Source organism: Diadema antillarum, unplaced genomic scaffold (assembly GCF_040938485.1).
Source record: "Diadema antillarum isolate AM-2024a unplaced genomic scaffold, OU_Dant_1.0 scf00000064, whole genome shotgun sequence".
NCBI classification, from domain to species: domain Eukaryota; kingdom Metazoa; phylum Echinodermata; class Echinoidea; order Diadematoida; family Diadematidae; genus Diadema; species Diadema antillarum.
The window spans coordinates 1,151,411-1,163,874 of NW_027270953.1; the positions used below are offsets into that span (position 1 = coordinate 1,151,411).

Here is a 12,464-nt window from a genome sequence, read left to right on the forward strand (position 1 = left end):
CCCCTCTGTGCCACATTATTCTGAGACAACAAAGTAGTCATACTTTGAGAAAACATTCTGTTTTTCTAAGCTATGTAACTTCTAAACAGATTTCTATCAAGCTGGACATGTAGTGAGCAGAGTTGTAGAGAAAATGAGAAGCTTTGCTTTGATGAAAATTGTATGACAAATCGATGATTGCTTTTCTTTGAAATGACCAGGCAGGAGCTACATTACTATACAGGCATGACTTTTGCGCACAAAACAGTGACAGAAACTTAGAATTTACATGCAAATCTATTAGGGAACACCACTTGATAGTTAATCACCACATAAAATGCAAGCTATATGGGAGACGAATGGAAGCTCGAGAAAAGCTTTCATTGTACTGCGGCATTTGGCAATTAAATCGATTGGTTTGGGCGGGTTTGTGGGTTTGAGCAGAAGTTGACACGCCGTCGACTGAGTCAGACGTGCGAACGTGGCACATAAATAGTAAAAGACTTCTTGGCATAGCTACACTTGCCATCACAGTCATATCTTATTTTTGTAACAACATAATGTACAAAATATATGAAGGATTTAAGTGTTTTGCATGCATCATACATTTTATGTGTATTTTATATAACTGAATTGTGTTCTATGCATATGTTTGTAATTCATGGAATGGCTAAAAAAAAAGAAGCCATTTGGCCAAGCCCAGTAGCGTGACGAAATATAAAATGAACTGAAATGAAATGAAATGAATCATATATTCTCTGTGACTCCTTGAAAGATACATGTATGTGTGCGTTCAATACGGATATCTTTTCTTGTGTCTCATTTTCTTCTATCCCTTTGTTCTCCCTTTTTGTTGTGTATGACATTCATCAACCTTGACCTATTACAGCTGTCTAGAGACTTGGTAGCCAATACTAGCAACCCAGTGTCCGCATTTGTGCTCTTCCAAAAAAGGTCTAATGCCCATTGAGCCACAGTCAAGCTAGCACTAGATGTGCACGGAATGTTAAACATGGACATCACAAACCCAGGCAATTTTCTCTCGCCTTTTATGACAGTTTCAAGGCAAGCGACTTCCATTAAAAGAAAGGAAAAAAAATAGAAACTTTGAAGAGAAGACTTGGCATCACCCGGCAAGTCGTAAATCTCAAAGAGGGTAGTTTTAGACAGTCACAGCTAGATTAATCCGACATTCATTTCCTGCCCTTAGTGCAACTGTGTGCAGCTCTAATTCAGAGTTGCTCAGTTCTTTATTCTGTCTTGCATCTCCCCCTCCCCCCCCCCCCCCCCCCATCCCTAAATGCTTTTATTCTTTCCAGCAATGCCATACTGTAAAGCCTTAAATAATACCTGAGCATCTACATCAGCAAAGCTACTCTCAAAATGTAAAAGACAGTCTGGGGAAACTTCCAGATTATCACTTTTTTTTATTTCAAACAATTTGATTGTTCATAATCATCCAATGGGGAATACTACTACAAATAACATCACATTTTTGCTGGGAAAAAAAAAAAAAAAAAAAACGCTGACAAGAAATGTTTGGTTTAAGATTTTCAACACCCTTTCCAGCACTAGCACTCATAATGAATCTCAGAAACCGATTTTCGTAGGTTACATATGCCCATAACATGTTGGTACTTTACAATATTCTGCTGTGAATTGTATTTATTTTTGCTTCTTCTTTAAAAAAAAAAAATCAAGTCCAAGCTATGTTCAAGGTCTGCGAAAGTACAAACACAGGAGAATGTTTGAGTGCAATATAAATGAAGTGTAGACTACCTCCGGTTGATTACTTTACCCCTGGTTGCAAATGAGTACAATTTGATATTCGACGAGTGTGTGCACGCGTAGGTGTGTGACAATGTGAATGTACTTGCTGGGTCACCTTTCAATGTGTAGAGAGAGACGGAGCGATATGTGAAGCGGAAGGAGAGAGAGAGAGACAGACAAAGAAAGGGGAAGGGGAAGAATGGCGTAACTCCCTCGGGATATCATCAACTCAATGCTCAAAAACACTTGAATGCAATGTCAAGTTGGGAAGGGGCGTTTGTTTCAGGTCTAGCCTCGCTTCCAGCCAACTTCTTTGTTACCTCAAACTGACTTTGATGAGACACTGCATCATTGCAGGGTACTACATAACTTTACTTTACCACTTGCCCGGTCGGGCAAGCAGATTTTCAAATATGCTGCAAAACACCTGCCTGAACATGAATTTTACTCGCCCAAAAGAAAGTCCAAAATATAAGGAAATACTGTAGAAAATCATGTGTTAGTAAAGAGCTTAATGAAACACTGATCATTTAAATAAACAGCACACACTGAGTAACAAACTTGGTCCGATCAAGTGTCGTCATTGCATTGTGGGCTCTTCAGTTTAAAGTGGTGGAAAGTTGCTGAAATAAAGTGTTACATCACTAAACAGCCATTACCTTTGGGCTTCTGTAGGGTTGACTTTGTGAGTTTGTTAGGGGAATAGGTAAAAAGGTGGCTTCAAAAATTTTTGCAGTTATCACTGTTCAAAAATACTTGCACGAATTTGACTTTCACTTGCCCCGGACAATCCGGCAAGTGTTTATGAAGCACCCTGCATAGTCCATTTCCTTTTTTGGTACATGTACAATGTATGTTACAAAAATCTGCAGATGATAATCAATCATTTAAATTTTACTCTTGTGTCTATCGATATACCAACAATGCACATCAGTGAGGGTATCAGTAGGAATTACCCACACAAGAAACCTTTGGAACAGTCTAACACACCAAACGCAACAGCTGAAAGCGTTTGAACTGTTTCGATGGTACCAAGTATCCGAGGGCAATTATACTAATGCCTGCACAAAATGATGTGTATTATTTGCTTTATTAGACGAAACAGATCCTTGTTGTTTGATTAATCACCCTCGTCGCGAGCAAATAAAACGATGAAATTTCGCATGGACGTCAGCGCGATATGAAAGTGCCAATGACCGGTCATTATACTTTGCTAATGACCAGTCATAAGCAAAACTATGTGTTGGAAAAATAAATGCATGGTCATATGCGTATGCTCTCAACCTATCATTTGATTAGTATCTGTTCTATGATAAATGATTACCTGTTATGTTTATATCTTATATTTTATAACTATCTATATTCCCCATTAGGCCATCAACCACAGCAATAGTTGATCTTCTTAAGGAAGAACTAAACCTCTGTATGCATGTCTCTGTATACATGTATGTGTGTGTGTGGGGGGGGGGGGGGTGTATGTGTGCATGTCTTATACATATGTGTATGCATGGGTTTTGGTGTGTGGGACATGCTTAGGGTTTGAGTTATGTATAAAGGTGTGCAATTCTTAGCATAATCCTCTGAAGTGTCATTCATTGCCCTCAAGTGACTGCAAGAAGGCACTAGGTGTCACAGGATTAAACAATAAACAACTTAAACAACTGCTGCATTTGTGACCTTCATGTGACTGCAAGTAGGCACTAGGTGCCACAGGGATAAACACTTAAACGACTGTTGCAATCACTACTTTCATGCGACTGCAAGAAGGCACTAGGTGCCACAGGATTAAAGAATGAATTACCTAAACATCTGTTGCATTCATTGCTTTCACGTGACTGCAAGAAGGCACTAGGTGCCACAGGATTAAACAATAAACAACTGAAATTTTGCATCCTTTTGACTCACTTGAGCTCTGTCTTGCAGATGTCTTCCTCCGGAGGGCTGAAATGATTCTTCTCCACATATGAGTTGTTTTTTTGTAACTGCAAAGAGAGAGAGAAATCAGAAAAAAAAGAGACTTGGTAAATGAGTACTCTCCAACAGATTCCCGAGCTCTATAGCAGGGTTGCACACCTCTGCAAATATATACACACATACATACACACACACACACACACACACACACACACACACACACAAAACACACAGTCAAACCAGAAATACTCGCGGCATGAAACTCTTGTGAATTGCCCACTGGCATTCAATGCATTGTGTAGACAAACACTATCGTGCGCATCTTACTTCACAAATTTCGGCTCCTCTCAAAATTTGTGAAAGTCTTGTCTACGCAAAAAAAAATTCTGCTTATATAGCATTTATTTGGTTTTACAGATATCCAAAAATGAAATGGATGTATCTGATAAAAGTTGAGTCCAAACTTTTATCAAGACCACTTTATTTTTGGATATCTCAGCCATTTCAAAACAGATTTTTATAAAATAAACTTTGACTTCCTTTTAAATTGTATGCTTTTTCATATTTCATAAGCAGTTTTTCATTGTCTCTCTCACACACACACACACACACACACACACACACACACACACACACACACACACACAAATTGGAGTCCCATCTCAACCTAAACTTTACCATTCCTTTAAATGGGTATTGACAGATGGGATATCTTGTAGACTCAAGTTACACACTTTGTCTGTCCCCACTGAAATACTGACACATCTCTCTCATACTGAGCATGGCGGTATTCATCAGTTCATTAAAACAGACAGTGCCACATCTTGCAGGAGGCGGTTGCTACGGTTTCCAATCACGACAAACAAACTCAACATGGCACTGCTGACGCTGCATAGTAAACAACTTCACAAAGTGCTCTGATTAATGACGTATTGATTTCTTTCTAGTGGAAAATTGTTTTCTGGTATAAAAAAAAAGTAGTCAAATTAACAACAAATTGATACTAATAGTGATCATTTAAATCTAATCACTCCTTATTACCACCACACCACGCATGTAATCCCCTAGTTAACTCAGGCACATCACACAATGTTGGGCTAATATCTAGCCGTGAAAGATAGACAATAAAAACATAATGCGGATGATAGCAGGAAGTAACAATATATCAGTGATCAACCTATTGATTGGACAGGCAAGAGACACAAATCAAACCAATAAAACGGAGCTTAATAGTTCCAACAAAAACCAATCAATGGCTTCTGAGAAAAGCCAATACGGTGGTCTTTGTTTAATAATGGAATAAAATTAATGTGTTTGCAGTCTATTTTTGTTTTCATTCTTAGCACTCATGAATATGCAGTAAGTCAGTAATGATCCATAGTCACTGCCCCATTACAAGTTATCTTAAAGCCAAAACATTGTTCTTGTATGCCTGCAGAACTGTTGATTTTTGCTCTACAATGTACACGAATGCACGAGAAATGTAAACACAATTTTATTTGTGTAACAATAATGAGAAACATTAGCCAAAAAGGTTCCCTCGAAGTCCACAATCTACCAAGTTACCCGATCGCGTATGCTACATTATTCACTTTTTCATAATCAATTATCAATAATTGACAAATCGGGTCACAGCACTCTTCCACATCATAGTAAATCACATGCAGCTTGTTGGAAAATATAATTTTATACAAGGGCAGGATCAATCATCACATAATCTCCTACAGTCCTACAATGCTGAGCAAGGAAGACTATTCCTACATAACAGTCTTCACCAGCAAACAAGATTAATCTACACCTTTGATCTCAAAATACTCCGCAAACAACTCATCATCCCGGCAAATTCCATTAGCCAGGGAGAGTTTCTTGGTAAACCCTTTTCATGTATTGCAAGCAATTTTCAAGTGGTGGAAGATGAATTTTGAGCACTTTCAAGAACTATGTTTCAGCTTCAAGTACCTACAAAATGAGGACCATTATGAGAACATTAACGGGAACAATGACATTGACATCGCCACCAATCATCCTGATATACATCTAAAAGACACAGAATAATCAACAGCAACATTCATACACATGATTACTCTTAAAAGTGACACCAACTATGACAATTATGACACGCTATCTTCTCCAATTATCATGTTGACAACGGAGATATACAGAAGAGTTTGTCCAAGTTTTATCACTCTGATAATTGTCTTATACTCATTGTGTGTGTGTGTGTGTCTATCAGTCTGTCTGTCTGTTCTTCTCTATCAGTGCGCATTTGTGTGTGTATGTCTGTGTCTGTGTGTGTGTGTGTGTGTGTCTGTGTGTGTGTGCATGAGAGTGTGAGTGAATGAGAAATACTGTGGTACAATGAAAACATCAAAGAGGTTTACTCTAGGCGCGGTCAGACTGGCAAAAGATCGAGAAGTTCAACATCGTGAAGTCTTCGCGATCTTTTGTCGTGCGGTCACACTGGCAGCCGAAGTTTGAGTCATTGGTATGTGCACGCAAGAAAGAAGAAGGATTGCACCATCGGATGGCTAGTGATTATGATGTAACACTGCACATCTGTACATGACAATGGCCTCACGCTTCGGAGAAACCGCCCGCAAACAGAAGTTTGTCGGGGTTGAGGGAAATATCCCTAGTTTGAATGGGAAGTTTCGAGAGAAGTTTTGCAAGAAGTGTTGCGGGAAGTTTGCGGTCACACTGGAAAAACTTCGAGATCTTAAAGATCACGAACTTAATCTTCTTGATCTTTTGCCAGTCTGTCCGCGCCCTCGGAATGTTGCTATTTGTGGTCAGTACATTGTTGTTGCACTAACCACTCTTGCCACACAATGGCGCCTGGCAAGTTGGGCAAGACTCTTTCATTACGAGATAAAAATGAGTAGAAGAGGGAGAGGAACATGACGATTATGATGACATGATGATGACGAAAAGAAACAGATCTATGAAAAAAAAAGGATTAAACTGAAAGAAAGAAAAAATGGCGAAAAAACAGGAAGTAAATTGAGGAGGGAAGGGGAGGATGGGAGGATATCGATGTGCTGGGGCGAGGGGAGGAAGATGTTTAGACTTGAGGGTTGGGGAGGGGAGGAATGGTAGACGTCTGTCTGGCAACATTCGGATTGAAAGAGGGAAGGGGGATGTGAGTATGGAGGGTTTTTTTTTTGCTGTTATAGATGTAAAGGTAGACATTGTAAGAAATGGTACTGAGGGAGAATTCTCGCTATCGCCAATGACGTAAAAAGTACCCGGATGTGGCTTTTTCGTCAAGTTTAGTGCACTTGGTAGCAAGGGCACTTCCGGCGCGGGGCATAATTTGCACAACGCTAGCGTGCACGTACGTGTACTTTACCTATAGCGCAGCGCCGACCACGGATACTAGTACAGTAGGCCAATAGGCCGCTGTACCGCCCGAGCCATGCCAGCGATCGAGTGGCCAGGCCTAGCCTGTCATACTCGTACTCTGTAGTCCCCGCCGGCGGCCAGCCTTGCATTAGCATGCACCATAGACAGAAAGATCCGTCTGTCCGGAGGACTCTTTTATATTTTGCCATTAATGCTGTCCTCCGTAGACGGAGGGGATCGGTGAAGCCAGACGCAGTCTCCGCGGAACATTCCCCGACGGACAGATACAGACCGATCTTTCGGTCAACATGCACCACTGCACGCAGCGCATAAGCTAATTACATAACACATACAGGTACGGCGTACTGCTTGATCATGCGATCGATGTGCACATCACAGATCAGTCATCTCTGCATACGCTGAAAATATGCTGGAAAATATTCACCCACCTGGATATACAGTATATCGTCATGGAATGCCCATCTTTTTTTAAAAATTTGTTCTCTGTCGAAATGTCACGAACACAATCGGGAACGAACAGTGATCTCGAACTTATCCTGTCTCCGAAGCAATTTCTTCCAAGTAAGTACGTACAATGTACGTAGGCACTAGGCCTACTACATAGTGCTACTATAATACTACCACTACTAGTAAGTCGCGCGTGCACATACTGCGCTGTGGAGTCACCCGCAAACTTCACCCACGCGGCCATGTCACGTCTCGCATGCCAGTAAGGGTCCTATTTCTGCAGATTTTTTTCATTTATTGTCGTGCGAACAACACATGGCAGCTTCGCAGCAACAACCAATAGTCGTATTAACAGCAATTTCTTAAGAATGGAGAAATTTCAAATCATACTAAAGCTGTAATTCAAGTCGAGAAAACCGGAAGTACACGTAGAATACAGTCGGTTGTGTGTGTAAATAGCATTAGTCACGTATCACGCGCGTACGAACGGAAGTGACTTTGCTACCGGACTATCCCATAATGCACCGTAAATGACGCTTAAATCAACATCCGGGTACTTTTTACGTCATTGGCGATAGCGAGAATTGTTTGGATGATGGGTTGCTAGTCCTACATGTAATATTCTTCCATTTTTTTTATGTTGGTAATTTTGTTGCACAATTTTCATTTCATTAATGAAAAAATGAAATGTGTGTTTTCAGTAATTACCTCATTAATTTGTTTATTTCAATGTGTGTAAATAGTACATAATAATGGAACTTTTTTCTATTTTTGCGATGTAGAGTAATACCAAATTGATTGCTGTTTATGATTTTGTTTGAATGGAAGTGAATGAATAGTATTTGAAAAAAAAAAAAAAAAAGACTAACTGATTTGTAATGGTGAACAAACCATATCAGAGCAAATACTGCCAGAGGACAATTACTCCCTGGCTAAATAATGGTTAGAGATAAGGTTAGAGTAAAGATTAGGTATAGGGTTATGTTTAGGGTTAGGGTTAGGATTAGATTCAGGATTTGGATTAGGGTTATGGTCAGGGGAAGAATCTGGGGTAACTGTCCAGGGGGTAATTGCCCTAGACCCAAACAAACATCAAATTATCAAAAACTTCATGGCAATGGTAATATCCAGGAAGATAACCCAAACATCTTATCGAAGGCATTGTTCAGCAGTTTCTCTACCAACTTGAATAGGGGGAAGGGCCCTAAGAGAGCGGTGAATGACACGCCTGAATAACGGTGAACAATCCTTTGGATGCTAGAACCATTTTCATATTGTTCCAATAAAACAGCCAATCTTTTTTTTTTTTCATCCACAATATTCCACATCCACAATATTCCGAGGCCATCAGCAAACATGCCTCGACATGACGGATTGCCCTGGAAAGTGGAAGAAAACGGAGAGGAAATAGCAGCTTTCAGCCGCCGTCAAGAGTTCCCTCTTGCCTTCTCCATCAAGATGAAATCGAGCTCCCCTCTCCGCCATCACACTTTAAGTGATTTGTTCAATCAGTGCTTAATACCGGGAAAACTGTTCTTCACGCGCACCATCTTCATTTCACTGCTCCCTTTGCTTCAATCTTGCTCTCCCCTCCCTCTCTCCTCTTCTTCCCATTCTTTTTCACTCTCTTCTTCTGCTTTTTCCTTCCTTTTCTCCCTTTCTCTCTCTTTCTGTCTCTTTCCCTCCCTTCCTCTCATCTATCAAACCATTGAGAAACTAAATACCGTGTCCCTTGTTTCTCTAAACACGCACAGATTTCACACAAATGCACACTCGCATACAATCCAGGCCTTGGGGGGAAGAGAAACGAAACCCACTCCCCGGTAGATGGATCAGTGTTTGTGCACGGCTTTTGAATAAAACTATTTCATGATGAATCTACAGACCAAAGATACTATTGGAAACTGCAATATTTTCCCCATTCAGTTGCATCACAGTTGCATCCTCAATCTTCATACATCTGTATCAATGCAGAGATGCACAAGGCTTTCTTCCCGCTTCAAAGTGGTGGGGGGGGGGGTGGTACCAACCCTCCTCATGAATTATTTCCTTAGACCCGCAAGAACAAAAAGACAAATCACAGCAAAGAAATTTCCTGGGTTTGAGGCAACTACATTTCATGTAGCAACTAGATATATCGCTACGGCTACTGATATGCCTCCGCCATAATGCATGGTTCTCCTAATAGGTCTATAGTACAATGTCTTGACAATGTGTGATGACAGTTTCACACAATTGGCAAAATATTAAAATGACAGGTTTGACACAAATGTGCTGAATGTTCACTTTCCTAGAACTAGGTTCAATTGGATGAATGATTAAAATGTCAGAGTGCAGGTATTTGGGGAACTGATGATTTTTACTTGACTTTTGACCCTTTTATATAAGTTTATGCATTGAGTAATTTTCAAGGTATTGAGAAAAAGTATAATTTCAGTATCAAATGGGAAAATAGCATTATCTAAACCTGGCCTTTGACCTTTGACCTCACAGTTCCAAAGAGAATCACTGTTAGGTTGAACATGCATAAATATGTAAGTTTCATGATGATACCTTGAGTTACTTTCGAGATATGGAGGAAAAAGTGCAATTTAGCACTTTCACTTGACCTTTTACCTTTTGACCTTTGACCTTTTGGCAAGAAACTTCCCCAAAAATATATATTGCGTAATACATGCCACACATCAAGTTTTAAAAAAAAAAACCTTCAGGCATATTGCATTTTAAGGAAAGTAGTGATATTTTGAGGAGTTGACCTTGACCTTTGACCCCCTGACCTTTGACCCATGACCCCCAACTTCCCTAGATAATCACTGCCCATCGGTACAAGCATATATACTAAGTTCCATGAAGATACCTTGAACCATTTGCGAGATATGGAGAAAAACATGAAATTTCAATTTTTTTCACAAAATAACCTGTGACCTTTGACCTTTGACCCTGTGACCCTAAAATCCACACAAAGTATTATCCCCCAAGGATATACCCTCATACCAAGTTTGATGTACAACCACCACACGGTTCTTGAGATATCGACAAAAACAAAACGGGACGGACGGATGTACGGACGTACGGACGGACGGACGGACGACCCGAAAACATAATGCCTCCGGCCACTTCGTTGCGGAGGCATAAAAAGGTAAGTCAAAAGTCATAGTAAGTGTTATGTTGTTCAAAGCTTAAATATAAATCTGTATAATAAAGAATTCTTTCTCAAACAAGACAGCAATGGAACTGATTGACAAATTGCCCTACATCAATGTAAATAAGCACTGAATTGATCAGTGTTTTTTAGTAGTAGCCATGATAAAAAATCATGGGCGTACATACTAGAGCGGGATTCGAACCTACGACCTCCCGATCTCCAGACAGGCGTCATCTCCACTAAACCACCGAGCTTCCGCCCGACAGCAAGTGTTGGTTCTAATCCTTATAGCATGCAGCGGGTACTGCGTAATTATTCAAATTCATGAAATTCTTCCGTCGAAGAATTTGAAGACAACAATGGACGGGAACCATCTTTCAGACACCAAAGCAACCTCCAAAACAGTGGCAAGCGTCAAGACTGCTGGTTGAGGACCAGTTTCCCCAGTACCAGTAGTGTTCATTAGCCCACTCCTTTTTCAGGTGATTTATACCACAACTGTCCTGCACTGTACACATCAAGATTCATATCCAGATCCAGAACCAGATCCAAATCCAGATTTACAATTATTACCTCTTGTACCACACGAACAAATCAAATGCCTTCAAATGCGATTGGGCAGGAGTCACTATCAACCAAACCCGCAAACACACATAGGGCCATCCCAGCATGACATATGTCAACAATTCCACCAGGTACATATTTCTTTCCTGTCAATATTTGACCAAATGCAATGCAGTCTACCTGTGACTCAGAAGAGTGCATCCTAGAAACATTCAGTTATACCTCTTTATGTCTGGATTAAAGAGGACACGAACATTTCCCCCATTTGGGATTCATTTGTGCCCTTTCAGATGCATGTACAAAGTAACACACAAATATTTTCCCGATTGCTCTACAGATATGTTGGCAGCCCTGGCATATACACAAAACACACTCCTCCTCTCTAAACAACAACAAACAAAAACAAAAAGAAGGAAACATGAACAAAGACAAAAACAAAACAAAGAAAAAAAAACAAAATCATACACAATACACTGAATAAAGGTGACATAAAAAAAAACCCAAAAGCTATATATGTATGTGTATATCAAAACAAGCTGCTTCTTGTACATTAATTGCAAAAAAAAAAGGAAAGAAATCAATTACCTAATATTCATCTTCGCTTTGCACCAGACAAATATCATATGCTTCTATGCTTCCAAGTTGTGTGAATCTTTGCTTGTGTTATGTTCTGTTTGGTATTGTCAGTTTTGGTGTGTACATGTTGTTGGAGGACTGGGGGGGGGGGGGGGGGGGGGGGGTACAAGAAGCACTCACATTTCAGTCTCGTTACTAACTTAATTTGAGTAGTCATGATCTAATGTATTCTCACAACATAACGCAGAAGAAAGGCTAAATGATGACTCACCGAGAAGAAACACTTGTTAAATAATGTGCACACACACAAACATCCCAACATACCCGCAAACATCACACAAACACACAGATGCACAAACACACACACACCAACAGATGATATTATTATGATTCATCAATCAAAGGAGTAGGCCCCTTTTTCCTAGAATATAATCATCAATGAATATATCAGCCTGTGCTCTGTTTTTAACTCTCAGTGGGGGGAAAAAGCCAGAAAATCAATCCCTCATACCAGTAGTAGCATACAGACCCCTGAAGAATCAAGGCATACTACTATCAAACAAACATAGGAGGAAGAAATGTTATGTTTTTCATCTTATAGGAATAAAGAGTAAGGAATAATTTTTCTCTAAAAATGAACACTAGCAATGGTGTCATATTTGAATGACAACATAGAAATTGCAAAATGAGATAATTAATCAAGCAC

General features: G+C 39.9%; 1 protein-coding gene across 1 annotated transcript in view; it reads right to left on the reverse strand.

The window, feature by feature from the left end:
- Positions 1-12,464, reverse strand: part of LOC139716363 (ras GTPase-activating protein 3-like) — a 102,120-nt gene that overhangs the window by 921 nt on the left and 88,735 nt on the right. The window contains exon 7 of the mRNA XM_071627909.1: positions 3,655-3,731. Coding sequence (XP_071484010.1) covers positions 3,655-3,731 — 77 coding nt within the window. The remainder of the gene's footprint in view (positions 1-3,654; positions 3,732-12,464) is intronic.